General features: G+C 36.6%; 1 protein-coding gene across 4 annotated transcripts in view; it reads left to right on the top strand.

The window, feature by feature from the left end:
• Positions 1-8,069, top strand: part of NPAT (nuclear protein, coactivator of histone transcription) — a 52,069-nt gene extending 44,000 nt beyond the window's left edge. For 2 of the 4 annotated variants that reach the window (XM_081545358.1, XM_081545356.1), the window contains 3 exons: positions 3,958-4,018; positions 4,120-5,275; positions 6,459-8,069. In XM_081545358.1, the coding sequence (XP_081401484.1) occupies positions 3,958-4,018; positions 4,120-5,275; positions 6,459-6,536 (1,295 nt within the window). In that variant the 3' untranslated portion in view covers positions 6,537-8,069. Of the gene's footprint in view, positions 1-3,957; positions 4,019-4,119; positions 5,280-6,458 lie in introns of all 4 variants that reach the window. The other 2 variants (XM_081545359.1, XM_081545357.1) reach the window with 1 other exon arrangement.
• The last annotated feature ends 8,658 nt before the right edge of the window (positions 8,070-16,727 follow it).

Below are 16,727 nucleotides of genomic sequence, written 5' to 3'. Positions count from 1 at the left end.
TATCTTCTGCTTCTGTCAGGTCCCTACCATTTCTGTCCTTTATTGTGCTCATCTTTGCATGGAGTGTTCCCTGGTATCTCTAATTTTCTTAAAGAGATCTCTAGTTTTTCCCATTCTGTTGTTTTCCTCTATTTCTTTGCACTGATCACTGAGGAAGGCTTTCTTATCTCTCCTTGCTGTTCTTTGGAACTTTGCATTCAAATGGGAATATCTTTCCTTTTCTCCTTTACTTTTCACATCTCTTCTTTTCACAGCTATTTGTAAGGCCTCCTCAGACAGTGATTTTACATTTCTTTTTCTTGGGGATGGTCTTGATCCCTCTCTCCTGTACAGTGTCACAGACCTCTGTCCATAGTTCATCAGGCACTCTGTCTATCAGATCTAGTCCCTTAAATCTATTTGTCACTTCCAATGTATTAATCGTAAGGGATTTGATTTATGTCATACGTGAATGCTCTAGTTGTTTTCCCTAGTTTCTTCAATTTAAGTCTGAATTTGGCAATAAGGAGTTCATGATCTGAGCCACAGTCCACTCCCAGTCTTGCTTTTGCTGACTGTATAGAGCTTCTCTATCTTTGGCTGCAAGGAATATAATCAATCTGATTTTGGTGTTGGTCATCTGGTGATGTCCATGTTTAGAATCTTCTCTTGTGTTGTTGGAAGAGAGTGTTTGCTATGGCCAGTGCGTTCTCTTGGCAAAACTCTATTAGCCTTTGCCCTTCTTCATTCTGTACTCCAAGGCCAAATGTGGCTGTTACTCCAGGTGTTTCTTGACTTCCTACTTTTTCATTCCAGTCCACTTATAATAAAAAAGACATCTTTTTTGGGTGTTGGTTCTAGACGGTCTTGTAGGTCTTCATAGAACTGTTCACCTTCAGCTTCTTCAGCATTACTGGTCTGGGCATAGACTTGGATTACTGTGATATTTGAATGGTTTGCCTTCAAAACAAACAGAGATCATTCTGTCGTTTCTGAGATTCCATCCAAGTACTGCATTTCAGACTCTGTTGTTGACGATGATGGCTACTCCATTTTTTTTTATTAGACCTATATAATTTTTAACAGTCAGTAACCTCTATCAAAATACTCTCATTTTCTTTGATATACCGTTGAATCTCTTCAACCAGTGAGAGCTCTTACTACCTGAATCCTTACCTTTACCCAAGTTTTCATTGGGTTCATTTCCTTCCCTATCCAGGCTAAACCCCACAATCTACCACATCAGCCACTTTTCCCACTATTCCTAAACACTTTCATATTCACATTCTTCTAACATGTCCGCTTCATACCCTCTAGTCATGGATCTGTGCAGCCAACAATTTCTCTGCCTTTATGCCTTGGCTTGTTAGTATTGCTTTAGAACATCACTTTGCTGACAAAGGTCCATATAGTCAAAGTTAAGGTTTTTCCAGTAGTCATGTACAGATGTGAGAGTTGGACCATAAAGAAGGCTGAGCACCAAAGAATTGATGTCTTGGAATTGTGCTGGGGAAGACTCTTGAGAGTCTCTTGGACTGCAAGGAGATCAAACCAGTCAATCCTAAAGGAAATCAACCCTTGAATATTCATTGGAAGGACTGATGCTGAAGCTGAAGCTCCAGTACTTTGGCCACCTGATGCAAAGAGCCAACTCACTGGAGAAGACCCCAATGCTGGGAAAGATTGAAGGCAACAGAAAAGGGCGGCAGAAGATGAGATGGTTAGATAGCATCACTGACTCAATGGATATGAATTTTCACAAACTCCGAGAGATAGTGAAGGCCAGGGAAGCCTGATGTGCTGCAGTCCCATGGGATCACAAAAAGTCAGACACGGCTTAATGACTGAACAACAACAGCAGAAGTGATGCCATTCAGTAACACTTAAAATTTTCCCACCCTCACTGCCATTTAGTGATCATTTTTAATGTTTACTTGTCTTCTTTCTCTCCCATTTCTCCTTCATACTATTTCATACTTCCACAGGTTTTCTCACATCTATTCAGTCACTACTATCCTCACTCTAAGCCAATGATTTTGATTTTTATCAATAGTAAAGTCCATTTTTTCACATCACTCCCACTTAATATGTACCCATTCATCTAAAATCATTCTTCCCTTTTCCCTTCTTTCTTAGAGAAATATTTCATTCTTTCTAAGGTTAATGCAGTCTACCTTCTGTTTTCTGTGTATCTTCATCTTTTCTTTTTTTAGCTCCTTCCCTATGTGGCTGTTCAACTATGGATACAAGGATCATTCCCACCATTCCTTTAGGGTTTTTCTACCTGCCAGCCCTTTATCCCCAACCCTCTTTATCTCCCAGTCTTTCTTCATCCTAAAACTGTTTAAAGTCACCAGTGACCTCCTCATACTGCCATATGCATTGGATGTTTTCCATTCTTACCTTACTTTACTTCCCTCTAACAGTTGATACTGTTGGTAGCTTCTAGAATGAATGCATTCCTCCCTTTCTAATATTATGTAACTTAAGATCTACATACTCTACATATCTAAGTCTCACTTCTTCCTCAAAAACCACATCTGCCTACGTTTTCCCTCTTGGTTAATGTCCCCATTTATTCCTCATTTATTCTTCATATCCATGTGATTGCCCATCTGTAAGACCGTCATCATTTCCTACCTCTAATATTCATAGCCATCTAACTAGAATTCATCTGGTCCCATGACTTCATGGGAAATAGATGGGGAAACAGTGTCAGACTTTAATTTTTGGGACTCCAAAATCACTGCAGATGGTGATTGCAGCCATGAAATTAAAAGATGCTTACTCCTTGGAAGGAAAGTTATGACCAACCTAGCTAGCATATTAAAAAGCAGAGACATTACTTTGCCAACAAAAGTCTGTCTAGTCAAGGCTATGGTTTTTCCAGTAGTCATGTATGGATGTGAGAGTTGGACTATAAAGAAAGCTGAGCGCAGAAGAATTGATGCTTTTGAACTGTGGTGTTGGAGAAGACTCTTGAGAGTCCCTTGGACTGCAAGGAGATCCAGCCAGTCCATCCTAAAGGAGATCAGTCCTGGGTGTTCATTGGAAGGACTGATGTTGAAGCTGAAACTCCAATACTTTGGCCACCACATGCGAAGAGTTGACTCATTGGAAAAGACTCTGATGCTGGGAAGGATTGGGGGCAGGAGGAGAAGGGGACGACAGAGGATGAGATAGCTGGATGGCATCACCGACTCAATGGACATGAGTTTGAGTAAACTCCAGGAGTTGGTGATGGGCAGGGAGGCCTGGCGTGCTGTGATTCATGGGATCGCCAAGAGTTGGACATGGCTGAGCGACTGAACTGAACTGAACTAGAATTCCTATTTCTAATTGATCTTCTATACTGTCACCAGAGTGACTTCCTAAAACAAATCTATTAATGCATCATACCTAGTTAAAACTCTTAAAAGATTCTCTGTGAATCCTTTTGAATAATATACGAAGTCCTTCACAATCTCATCTTTGCTTTCCTTTCCAGCTTCATGTCTTGCTGCCCTTCCACATAAACTCAGAAGTCCTTGGAAATTAAAATATGGATAGTAAAACTCTAGAGCATTTCCTCTGAGTGACATAGGCTTGCAAACATGACACCTTAAATAGGCAAAATTTTTAAATAGGAATAATATAGTGCTTTCTTTAAGTAACTTTTTGGATCTAAGTAGTGCCCTTAACTGCTACAGTGATAATTATAATTTGTAGATCGAAGACTGGATTCATATTTGCCTGCAGTTGAAGCAGGTCATTTGTTACATATTTATATTTCTTCAGTAAAATGGATGAGTGATCCTCTTGTATGTACTACCAAGCTGTTTTTTTTAGATCCAGTATGTGAAAGTATTTCATTTGTACATTAGCTATAGCTTAAATTTTTCTCATTATGTCAGATTCTGTGATCTGTTCTATTTTCTTTCAGAGAAATGTACTTTCAGGAATGTTTTTCTTTTCTAATTAATGTATTTATAATTCCAGGAAAACAGGTAAATAATTTGGTGGATTCATCAAGTCACCTAGTTGGATGTCATGCACAGCGGTGAGCATAAAAGTAGTTTCTGTCATAGAGTATTTGAATGCTTAAGTTAAAAACAAAGAACTTCTTTATGTGGCTAAGAAAAAAAATTTTTTTTCTTGTAGAACTGAAGTTTCTGACAAGATTATGGCCCCAGATCTTGGGAAAAAATTGGAAGAAACCACAGTTCCCTTCTCATTAGAAAGTACAGTTCCAGTTAGCAAACCATTTGAAAGCCACAGACGTGTGCTCTGTTTTGATAGCACAGCTTCTCCTGTGACAAATACACAGGGGACAAATCAAAAGTTGGTGTCCCAAAGCAAAGAAAGGAATGACATTTCATTTTCTAACCTTGACTCACCCATAGTGTCCTCCACCTTAAAACCCCCTTCTAATAATGCTGTCAAAAGAGAGCGGGAGAAACCTTCTATGCCTAAAATTTTATCTAAATCAGAAACTGCCACTGGCCGACATGCCACCATAAAAGAAACTCAGTCAGAAAAGAAAGTTGCTCCAACAGAAACTATACTTGAATCTTTCCATAAAGCAACAGCTAATAAGGAGAATGAACTGTGCAGCGATGTGGAAAGGCAGAAAAATCCAGAAACTTCAAAACTGTCTATTGGGCAGCAAAATGGGGGTGTACGGAATGAGAAAACTGTAACTTCACTTCAAGAGCTAACCAGAAAACAAGGCACATCCTCAAATAGTAAAAATATCTTTTCAGTAGGTGCACCTGTGAAGGATTTGAAACAAGAACAAACCAGGTCTGCCAGTTCTTTGATTAACCCACTCACCAAACATACCACAGAAATGTTGCAAGATACTCAGCGGCATAGCCCAGTAAATAGACTCACAGATAGTACTGATTTATCTGTACCCCGAACATCTGGCTCAGGAGCAGGGGAAAAACTGAAAGAAGAACCTACAGATGGTATCAAGGTCCCTTCTAATAGGCGTTTTGGTGAAGACAGCACACCCAAAGTCATGGTCCCTCCTGTCACACCAGACTTGCCTGCCTGCAGCCCTGCTAGTGAAACAGGGAGTGAAAACAGTGTGAACATGGCTGCCCATACATTAATGATTCTCTCTAGAGCAGCCATCTCTAGGACTAGTTCATCTACTCCTCTAAAAGACAATACCCAACAATTTAGAGCATCTTCAAGGAGCACCACAAAAAAGCGGAAAATTGAGGAATTAGATGAGCATGAGCGAAACTCCCGTACTTCTAATAAAAGTCTTGCAAATTCATCAATGCCAGTGAAAAAGAAGAAAATTAAGGCAAGTTTGAAAGTCTTAATTTCAAAAGCACACGTGGCCCTTCTTTCAGTGCTGAGGTTAAAGGTCTCATCATTTTTTGCCATAGCTACTTAACATTTAATCAAGATAGCTTTGGGTTTTGATTGACAAAATACATTCTCTAGCAGTATCTCTCAGCCATTGTGGTACTCAGAAGTTAACTAGCTGAAACATTTTCCAAACAGTTGCTAAGGCATTTGTTTATAAACATCTTCCTTGGGAAAAGGTGTTTTTCGTTTCTGTCATGGTAGGACCCAAGGTTTGGTGGAAAGAGTGACATAACATGAAAAATTGGGAAGCCACTATTATTTGTAATTATCAAGTGAAAACTTCTGTGCAGCTCCTCCATCTTGGGGTTCTTTCCCATGTCCTGCCATCTCTTCCATAGATTCTTATACATGTTAATATGTTGGAGCAGTGTAAAAATTAAATTTACCTGTCTTTACCTATGCTTACCTGAGGAAACTAATATAGGGTTATCACTGATAAAGTCATTTTTCCTCAATCTGTTTAGCCATTTAGTAAGTGGAATATGAGTATAAAGGTTTAAAATTTCATAAAGGAAGTATGATATTAAGGAAAGAATTCTGGTTTCCAAGCCTGGGCTGAATCCTGCATCTCCTGCTTATTGGTTCTATTACCATTATTAAATAGCCTGTAACATCTCTTGAGTCTTAGCTGCATCATTGGACATGAGGTTACACACATCTTACCCAATGGCTGTGAGACTAAATGTAGTGTTTGTAAAGTGCCTAGAGTATATTAAATATTTGGAACTTGAAAAGTACTTGTTACTCTTAAAATCTTAGTAAAGCTTTCTGAGGTTTATGGTTTAGCAATAATGAGTACCTTATATAAAAAGCATGTTCTATCTTGTCTCTTTCAACATTCATGTACTCTGAATTTGTATAATGTCTTGTGCTCTAAAATAATGTGGAGGTGCCATTGAAGTATAGTTTATTAAACTTGGATTTATAAAAAGTTTTGTCTATGAAATTTTTTTTTTTTACAACTAAAATTCTAATGAACTAAACTGTTTTGACAAAAATTTTGGTAGTGTATGAAGTTCTACATGACTTAATAAGACAGCTAGCTTTTTGGCCTTGTTTAAGTTTGATATGTCAACTTAGTTCATTTTTTCTTTCTTTCTTTTTTTTTTTGACAGAAAAAGAAGCTACCCAGTTCATTTCCAGCTGGAATGGATGTGGACAAGTTTTTGTTATCATTGCATTATGATGAGTAAATATTCTGAACATATAAGAACAGTAGCTATTTAAGACTACAATTCCTTAAACTATGAGTGTAGGGAGTGAGATACTGACAGAATCGGAGAGCATGACCTGCACTTTCTTTCATTGTACTGAAATTTCACTTTATTTCTAAATCATGCTGTTTTAAAGCAGCTTCCTAATTTGTAAATAGATGTACCTGGTATTGTGGAAAAAACATTTGCAGAAATGTAAGTAAAGCCAGTCGGCAAAACTGTATAGCTTTAACAATTGCATCTTGTAAATATTGTGTAAATGTTGTTGAAATAGAGGTTAAATCAGCCTAATGTTCTTTTATTTTTTGATTTCTTATGACCTCTAATTCTGAAACTTATTCATCTGGAACAGTTTCTCACCTTGGGAAAATTACACTTTTCCTCATAAATTGCCTTCAGTAATTGTCCCACAAGACATCTGAAGACAGCCAGTAATTAGTACAGAAGTGATAAGGAATTCAAATGGTAATAAAGTAACCAGAAATTAACAATTTGGGGTTTTTTTCTAGAGTGAATACTTTGCCACTCCTTACAATTGCAGTAAAGATTGTATTCCTAAAATTTTACACTTGGTCTCTTCTGATTGTTCCAGTCTCTTTGTTTTAAGGAGAGAATATTAATACCATTTGAACACCATTCGAGTGTTCTGATCTTTCATTTATAACTTGTAAGATCTTTTACAAAACTTTAAGCATGTAGACTATTGAGCCATAAAAAGTTTGGTTATGTAGTAGTTGAAATTTCTTGGTATGTATATACTTCTCCCCTAAATACTGGGGATTTAAAGAATTGCACTAATTCATGAACTTTTTACATAGTAGTGACCAATGCACATTTAATTTAAATCTTGTGTTCTGTGTTAAAGCTTGTATGGAGGATTATCTTCTGTTGTCCTTTTAGAAAGCCATGTCCATCATAAGATGTAAAAAGAGAAATCATAGTTTTCTATTTTAATTTAGTTTCTCCTAAAATGGGCTGTGTTACACTTGGATGGAGTATGCTGTCTCTGTACCCCTTAAAGTATTATAGAGTTACTCTCAAAAGGTCCTTAAGGAGAATGAAAGAGGTGCCTTCTATATGTTAGACTCACACACATCAGTCAAGTTGAAGAATTGGTTTAAACCTTTAAATGAGTACAGAAATTATAATTCATACTTGACCAATTGTGCCTAGATATTAAAGTATGTTCTCTTAAGTGCTTTCTGTTTTGTTTAATATCAGTATATGCAAGGTTTTTTCTGAAAATGTCTATATTTATGAGTCATTTTCCTCAACCATTTTTTTTTTAATACTGGTCCTTTAACATCCTACTTTAACACAACAGTTCTCAGTGTGGAAATCACGTCTTACTTGCTGAACCTTACTGCAGAAATTTGTGTTGTAATAAATTTTTATGATGTGGAAGTGGTCTGTTTCTAAAGAACCAGGGGTAGTTAATACAGTTAATGTTTATTTAACTCAGCTTGATACTGTACAGTTAGGTTTGAATAAATATTTTCATTAACTTCAAAAGTTTGAATTCTTTCATATTGGCAGTCATTCTAGTTTAGATACTTTTAATAAATACCTTTGCAAGTCAGTTCTTGTTTTCGGAAGTTTACATAATGCTGAAGATTATAAATTTTCTGCTCAGTCAATTAATTTTTACATGCTAAGTACTAAGAATTCATATACTAGTAAAATAAACTCACTTTCTTCAGGATTCTTAGTTCACTTGGCCAGGATCCACTAGATATAGTACGAAGACAATCTATATTCAGAGCTTTCATTTTTGTTCAAGAACAAAACCATAATTCCCATTTTACCTTAAAAGTCAAATGTGCTAGACTTAATTTCTATACCTGGTACTCTTATTTTTGCAACTACGTGTAAGGATCCACTGTTTCTTTGGACGTTACTTAGTGTACTCGGTTGTATGCCAAATCTTAGAAGTCTAATAATTAAAATATTTGATTATTTTAGCCCTGTGTATTGTTAGAACCATTTAGTGAGTATGTTGAAATTGTACGTAAGTTAACATCCATCAGCATTCAGCCAAAGGCTAGATGTCATGACTAGTAGGAAGACCAAGGTTAAGCTTTGATAAAAGGAGTAATTTTAAAAGCATGTTGCTATATATTCTACGTTCATCCTTTTTCAAGCCACCATCTTTCAGTCTCAGGCTTAACTTACTTAAATTATGTATCAAATTTTGACTTTAGTATTATGCTTTCTCTTTCAATAGAATTTCCTCTTTTTGTAAATATTGGATAACATTTTTGCATACTTTCTGGTCTTTTTGCCCTAAATTGTTTTTTCTACATAGTTGAACTTAAAACTGTAAATATAACTTCCTAGTTGTTTTTTTTACTTCAGATAATATCAAGCATTATCCAGTTTTCGCTCTTATTTAAAAATAACTAGCAGTGAGCATGTTTGTAAATAAATATTTATGTTTTCTGTTATTTCCTTAGGCAATATTTTAGAGGATGGAATTACCAAGTCAAAAAGTTAGTGTACATCTTTTCAAGGATCTCAGTACATTTTGCCAAATTCTTTAGGAAACTTATTTCAGTTTATATTCCTACAGGGAAATTGTCATTTCTTCCATAGCATATGCTTATCCCTTACCACAGATAATATTCAACTGTGTCATTGTTGGTTTCTATTGATTTCTTATTTCTTGATTTGTTAAAATTAGGATAAGCTCTTCATCTATATGTAATTTGTTTTGGTACCTGATATGAAGAAAGAATCAGTACATTTTTCCCTAAATATTTAACACTTGACTCATTTAACCGCTTAAAATAAGGTTTCTCTCCTCACACACAGGTATAATGTCTCTTATCCTACATGGATTCCCAGTCTGTTTTTATTCACAAATCTAAAATCTAAAATGTTCTGACAACTAATTTTTTCCCTTAAGCTTAGCATCAAAATTCATTTCAAGGCAAAACCTGACGTGGTTTGACCTGAGGCTACATGAATCTTTATCTGTTTTGATACGAACATTCATATTTTTCTGGAAAAATAATAATGTGCTTAGTTAGTACACTGTTTCAGACTCAGCTGGAGGTGTTTGATACATACATTGTGTTACTTCTAAAAAATCCTAAATATTCTGAATGCTGACACCCAGCTAACCAGAGAATTATAAAATCAAAGGTTTTGTACCTATATTATTAATAAATTTATACATATGTAAATACAGTATATAGTATAGTGTATAGATTATTTTGTGCCATTGATGAAAGCATTATAGCTTTGTGTTCTGATTTTTTTCAAGAATTTATCTCTTTTATGCTTCCAGACTAACTTTAGAATCACTTGTATTTTTTCCAAGTTAAAGTGATACTTGAATATTCATTTGAAATACATTAACCCTATGAGTTAACCCTGATACTGAAAGAAGCTAATAGTAAATATGGTATATATCCATAATTTTGTATATATACGGTATATATATATATATATATGGTATATATATATGTGTGTGTGTATATATATATATACGGTATATATATATATACGGTATATATATATATGGTATATATCCATAATCCCTATTCTCATAAATTTCTTGTTAAACTTGATCTTACGGTGTTTTTTTGCTATTTTTAGGGAACTCTGCATTCCAGTATTTTAACTAAGTAAAATTTTTATGGGAACATAAAAGGGGAAAAGTGTGTAAAGTATTGTTATATAGTTCAGTGAATTTTCTAAAAGTACACAAATCACCCAGATCAAGACTAGAACATTATCAGTACCCTAGAATCCCCCCATATTCCTTCTAGTAACTAACTGCTAACTCCACAGGTAATTATTCTGACCTCTAAAACTATAGTTTCAGCTCTTCTTAACGTTGCATAAATAGATTTATCAGGATATAGTGAGTTTTACTTCTCTTGCACAAAATTGAGATCCATTCACGTTGTATCTAATTCAGTTGTCATCATTGTAGTGATTTTTCATTGTATTTATCCACATTGTGTTGTACCACCGTTAATCTCTTGTGTATTTGAACATTTAGATAATTTCCAGTTTGGAGCTATTATGAACAAAACTGCTGTGAATATCCCTGTACATGTTTTTTGATGAATGTATTACACTTGTGTGTATATATATATATATTTAGGAGGGGAGTGTTGGGTCATATGGTTGCATATGTCTAACCTTACTCAGATTTTTCAGTTTGCAAAGTGGCTGTACTAAATTATATGACTGTCAACAGTGTAAGGAGAGTTCCAACTGTCAGTCACTGTCGATATAAGTTCTTTTTCAGATGGACATCTAAAGTCTGAATATTTTGCCATTTTTTCTAATAAGTTTTATTCAACCTTTTATATTTTGATGAATTATCCATCTGTAACGGATTTCCCATTTCAGTATCCAGTTAACACACTACCATTTGTTGAGAGGGATTCCCAGGTGGAGCAGTGGTAAAGAATACACCTACTGATGCAGGAGACGTGAGTTCAATCCCTGGGTCAGGAAGATCCCCTGGAGGAGGAAATGGCAACCCACTCCAGTATTCTTGCCTGGGAAATCCCAAGGACAGAGAAGCCTGGTAGGATACAGTTCATGGGGTGGCAAAGACACAGGGCTTACTTAGAACAGCGCAGCATATACAGCACATTTATTGAGAAAGATTATCCTTTCCCAAATATGTTGTACTGTTATGCTGTCATAAGCTGGTAAACTGAGTATCTGTGGATTTGCTTCTGGACTCCCAATCTGTTTCATTGGTCTGTTTTTGTAAAGATATACCAGTAGCACAACACCTTAAGTACTATAGGAAGTCTTACTGTGTTTTATTTTCTATTTGGACCCCTTATGGAATGGACTTTATCGAGCTAATGACTTTACTGATGCTTATTTTTTCATTTGCTAAAGGTACATTGTTTCAATATAATTATTTTCTAATCTCTTCTTTGTTGTTATTCAGTCACCAAGTTGTGTCCAACTCTTTGCAGCCCCCTGGACTGCAGCACGCTAGGCTTCCCTGTCCCTCACCTTCTCCTGAAGTTTGCCCAAGTTCATGTCCATAGAATCGGTGATGCCATCCAACCATCTCTTCCTCTGTTGCCCCCTTCTCCTCCTGCCCTCAGTCTTTCCCAGCATCAGGGTCTTTTCCAGTGAGTCAGCTCTTCACATCAGGTGACCTAAGTATTGGAGCTTCAGCATCAGCATCAGTCCTTCCAATGAGTATTCAGGGTTGATTTCCTTTTAGATTGGCTGGTTGGATCTCCTTGCAGTCCAAGGGACTCTCAAAAGTCTTCTCCAGCACCACAGTTCAAAAGCATTAATTCTTTGGTGCTCTGCCTTCTTTATGGTCCAGGTCTCACATCTGTATGTGACAACTGGAAAGACTATAGCCTTGACTATATGGACCTTTGTCCGCAAAGCGATGTCCCTGCTTTTTAATACACTGTCTAGGTTTGCTGTAGCTTCCCTGCCGAGAAGTGATTCCATGGCTGCAGTCACCATCCGCAGTGACGTTACAGCCCAAGAGCAGATCTGTCAGTGCCTCCACCTTGTCCCTTCTATTTGCCATGAAGTCATGGCCGTGACCTTAGTGTTTTGAATGTTGAGCTTTAAGCCAGCTTTTTCACTCTCTTTCATCTTCATCAAGAGGCCCTTTAGTTCCTCTTCACTTTCTGCCATTAAAGTGCTATCATCTGCATATCTAAGGTTGTTGGTATTTCTCCCAGAAATCTTGATCCAGCCCGTAACTCATCCAGCCCAGCGTTTCACATGATGTGCTCTCTGTATAAGTTAAATAAACAGGGTGACAATAAAAAGCCTTGTACACCTTTCTCAATTCTGAACTAGTCAGTTGTTCCATATAAGGTTCTAACTGTTGCTTCTTGACCCACATAGAGGTTTCTCAGGTGACAAGTAAGATAGTCTGGTATCCCATCTCTAAAAATTTTCATTTATTATGATCCATAGAGTCAAAGCCTTTACCATAGCCAATGAAACAGTAGTACATGTTTTTCTGGAACTCCCTTGCTTTTTGTATGATCCAGCAGATGTTGGCAATTTGATCTCTGGTTCCTCTGCCTTTTTAAACCCAGCTTGAACATCCAGAAGTTCTCGGTTCACATATGCTGAAGCCAGCCTAGCTTGAAGGATTTTGAGCATAACTTTACTGGCATGGGAGATGAGTGCAATCTTAGGAATTGGGATGAAGACCTCTCCAGTCCTGTGGCCACTGCTGGGTTTTCCAATTTTGCTGACATATTGAGTGCAGCACTTCAATAGCATCATCTTTTAGGACTTTAAACAGTTCTGCTGGAATTCCATCACCTCCACTAGCTTTATTGGCAGCAGTGCTTCCTAAGGCCCACTTGACTTCATACTCCAGAATGTCTGGCTCTGGATGTCTGGCCCAGGATGTCTGGCCCACCTTGTTATCTGGGTCATTAAAATCTTTTTCGTACATTTCTATATATTCTTGCCATCTCTTGATCTCTTCTGTTTCTTATTAGGTCTCTACTGTTTCTCTCCTTTATTGTGTCCATCTTTGGATGACATTTTCCTTTGATATTTCCAGTTTTCTTGGAGATCTCTAGTCTTTCCCCTTCTGTTGTTTTCCTCTATTTCCTTGCATTATTCATTGGAGAAGGCTTTCTTGTCTCTCCTTGCTGCTCTCTGGAACTCTGCATTTAGTTGGGTGTACCTTTCCCTTTCTCCCTTGCTTTTTGCTTCTCTTCTTTCTTTAGCTATTTGTAAAGCCTCCTCAGACAATCACTTTGCCTTCTTGCATTTCTTTTTCTTTGGGATGGTTTTGTTTGCTGCCTCCTGTACAATATTATGAACCTCTGTCCATAGTTCTTCAGGCATTCTGTTTACTAGATCTAATCCCTTGAATCTATCTGTTACCTCTACTTAATATTCATACGGGATTTGATTTAAGTCGTACCTGACTACCTTAGTGGTTTTCCCTGCTTTCTTTAGGTTAAACCTTAATTTTGCTATAAGGAGCTGATGATCTGAGCCAGAGTCAGCTCCAGGTCTTGTTTTTCCTGACTGTATAGAGCTTCTCCATCTTTGGCTACAAAGAATGAATGTAATCAGTCTGATTTCGGTATTGACTATTTTTGATGTCCATGTATAAAGTCATCTCTTGCTGGAAGAGGGTGTTTGCTATGATCAGTGTGTTCTCTTGGGCAAAACTCTGTTAATCTTTGCCCTTCTTCATTTTGTACTCCAAGGCCAAACTTGCCTGTTACTGCAGGTATCTCTTGACTTCCTACTTTTTGCCTTCCAGTCCACTGTGATGAATAGGACATCTTTTTTAGGTGTTCTAGGTGGTCTTGTAGGTCTTCATAGAACTGATCAACTTCAGCTTCTTTTCTTTTCAGCTTCAATTTCTTCTTACAACACTGATAGTTATTTCTGTTATAACTAATAATGATCAAAGTAGGCTTTCTTGTCTTATTCTCTAATAGAATTGATGAGTATAATTTTGGCTTTTGTTTGTAGTGTTTTAAGAACTTATATCAGGGAAGTTCCCTAGTGGCCCAGTGGTTAGGATTTTGGGCTTTCATTGCCATGACCTGGTTTCAATCCCTGGTCAGAGAACTGAGATCCTATGAGCCACCAGCAAAGAAAAAAGTAAAAAAATTATATCAGGATTAATCTGTTCAACCTAGTTGGATGCTCTTCTAATATCAATTATTTTTATTAAATAAAAATTAAATCCAGAATTTCTTTTTGAATTTCTAACCCTAATATTGTATACTTTGCAATCTTAGCGTTTCTTTAAACAGAGCTAAATTGATTTGCCAAATTTTTATTTAAGTATTTAGTGATGTTGGTTTCAAGCTTAAATGCCAATATTTTACATGAACTTGAAACTTGCTAGTTTATCTAAATATTGGAATAATAAAGGGTACCTATTTTTAATGTGACACTTAAATAAGACAATATATGTAAAGCATTTAGGTCCCTGGAACATAATAAGCATTTTAACATCTAGCTGCTACTCTAGCTGATGCTGATTTTTATTTTCTGCAAACTTTTTTTTTTTTTAATGGATAGTTGGTTTACAATGTTGTTTCAAGTGTACAGCAAAATATTCAGTCATATGTATATTATATATGTGTGTGTGTGTGAATATATATTTTTTTCAGATTCTTTTCCCTTACAGGTTATTACAGAATATTGAGTATAGGTCCCTGGGCTATATAGAAGATCCTTGTTTGTTATCTCTTTTCTTTATCCATCTGTAGAAAGACATTTAGGTTGCTTCCATGTCTTGGTGTAACAGTTTATTTAGAATGGAATATAAAATTGAAACTAAATCACCAATAAATCATCTAAGCCTGAAGGCTTTTGCAGAAGCAGTTCAGTTTTTTCCCCCAATTTTCTTTCAAACTGATTGTTTCCTATTTTTCCTAAGCATTTAGTCAACAAACACTCAGAATTTAGTTCTGATTTCAACTTTATATATCAAAATTGGAAAATAAGGTATTTTCATTGTATTTGCATTTTCTTTCTATCTTTACTTAGAATAAGGTAGCATGCTTTTTTATTTAAACATTATAGTATTTTTATTGTTGTGGCTAAAAAATAGGTTAAAATTTCTGTGTTTTATGGATGCTTAAAAACAAGTATTATGCTTATAAAGGTACCAAGTTTGATATTTATTTGTTTACTATCAAATCCCATTTAACCTTGCTTTTAACATTTGATATAAACATTTAATTTCCCATTATAATTGTCTTGGATATAGTTTTAAGTTGTTTGATATTAGTGCATAGTCTGTAAGTGGCACAACTTCATTTTTTTTACCTTTATTGAGATATAATTGGCAAAACTGTAAGATATTTAAAGTGTACTGTGTATCATGATTTGATCTACATATGCATTGTGAAAGGCCCATCTAGTTACTTGTCACATCCATCACCTCACATATTCATCTTTAATTTTGGGAAAGGGATAATATTTGAGTTCTACTCTCAGCAAATTTCAATTTCATAATACAGTATTATCATCTGTCAAAGTGAAAGTCACTCAGTCGTGTCCCACTCTTTGCAATCCCATGGACAGTACAGTCCATGGAATTCTCCAGGCCAGAATACTGGAGTGGGTAGCCTTTCCCTTCTCCAGGGGATCTTCCCAACCCAGGGATCGAACCCAGGTCTCCTGCATTGTAGGCATATTCTTTACCAGCTCAGCCACAAGGGAAGCCCAAGAATACTGGAGTGGGTAGTCTATCCCTTCTCCAGAGGATCTTCATGACCCAGGAACTGAACCGGGGTCTCCTGCATTGCAGGGGGATTCTTTACCAACTGAGCTATCAGGGAAGCCCATTATCACCTGTAGTCACCATGATATATGTTAGATCCTCAGACTTTATTCATGTTATGACTGAAATTTTGTACACTTTGACCTCTTCCCATTTTTCTTGTATACCCCCATCCCCTAGTTTTCCTACTGATTTGATTTGGGGGCTTCTTTTTGGTGTGTGTGTGGTTTTTTTTTTTTTCCAGATTCCACGTGTAAATGATTACCATGCTGCTGCTGCTAACTCGCTTCAGTCGTGTCCGACTCTGTGCAACCCCACAGATGGCAGCTCACCAGGCTCCGCCGTCCCTAGGATTCTCCAGGCAAGAATACTGGAGTGGGTTGCCATTTCCTTCTCCAGTGCATGAAAGGGAAAAGTGAAAGTGAAGTCGCTCAGTCGTGTCCGACTCTTAGCGACCCCATGGACTGTAGCCTACCAGGCTCCTCCGTCCATGGGATTGTCCAGGCAAGAGTACTGGAGTGGGGTGCCATTGCCTTCTCCGGATTACCATGCAGTATGTGTCTTTCTATCTGGCCTGTCTCACTTAGCATCATTTGCTCAAGATCCATATATATTGTCACAAATGGCAAGATTTCCTTCTTTCTCATTGGTGAAATAATATTCTGTTGTATATATTTACCATATCTTTTACTCATTCATCTGTTGACTACCACTTAAGTGTTCTCGTATCTTGGCTATGGCAAGTAATGCTGGAATGAACATGGAGATGTAGATTTATATACATCTATATATATATGTGTGTGTGTGTGTGTGTGTGTACATAAATAATTTCCTTTGATGTATACCCAGAGCTGGGATTGCTGAATCATATTTTTTCAAATTTTTAAAAAAGTTTTTATGTGGACCATTTTTTAAAAGTCTTTATTGAATTTGTT

The sequence above is a fragment of the Giraffa tippelskirchi genome, chromosome 11 (assembly GCF_054371585.1).
Source record: "Giraffa tippelskirchi isolate mGirTip1 chromosome 11, T2T-mGirTip1v1.2.pri, whole genome shotgun sequence".
Classification (NCBI taxonomy): domain Eukaryota; kingdom Metazoa; phylum Chordata; class Mammalia; order Artiodactyla; family Giraffidae; genus Giraffa; species Giraffa tippelskirchi.
This window is presented reverse-complemented; position numbering and strand designations above follow the sequence as displayed.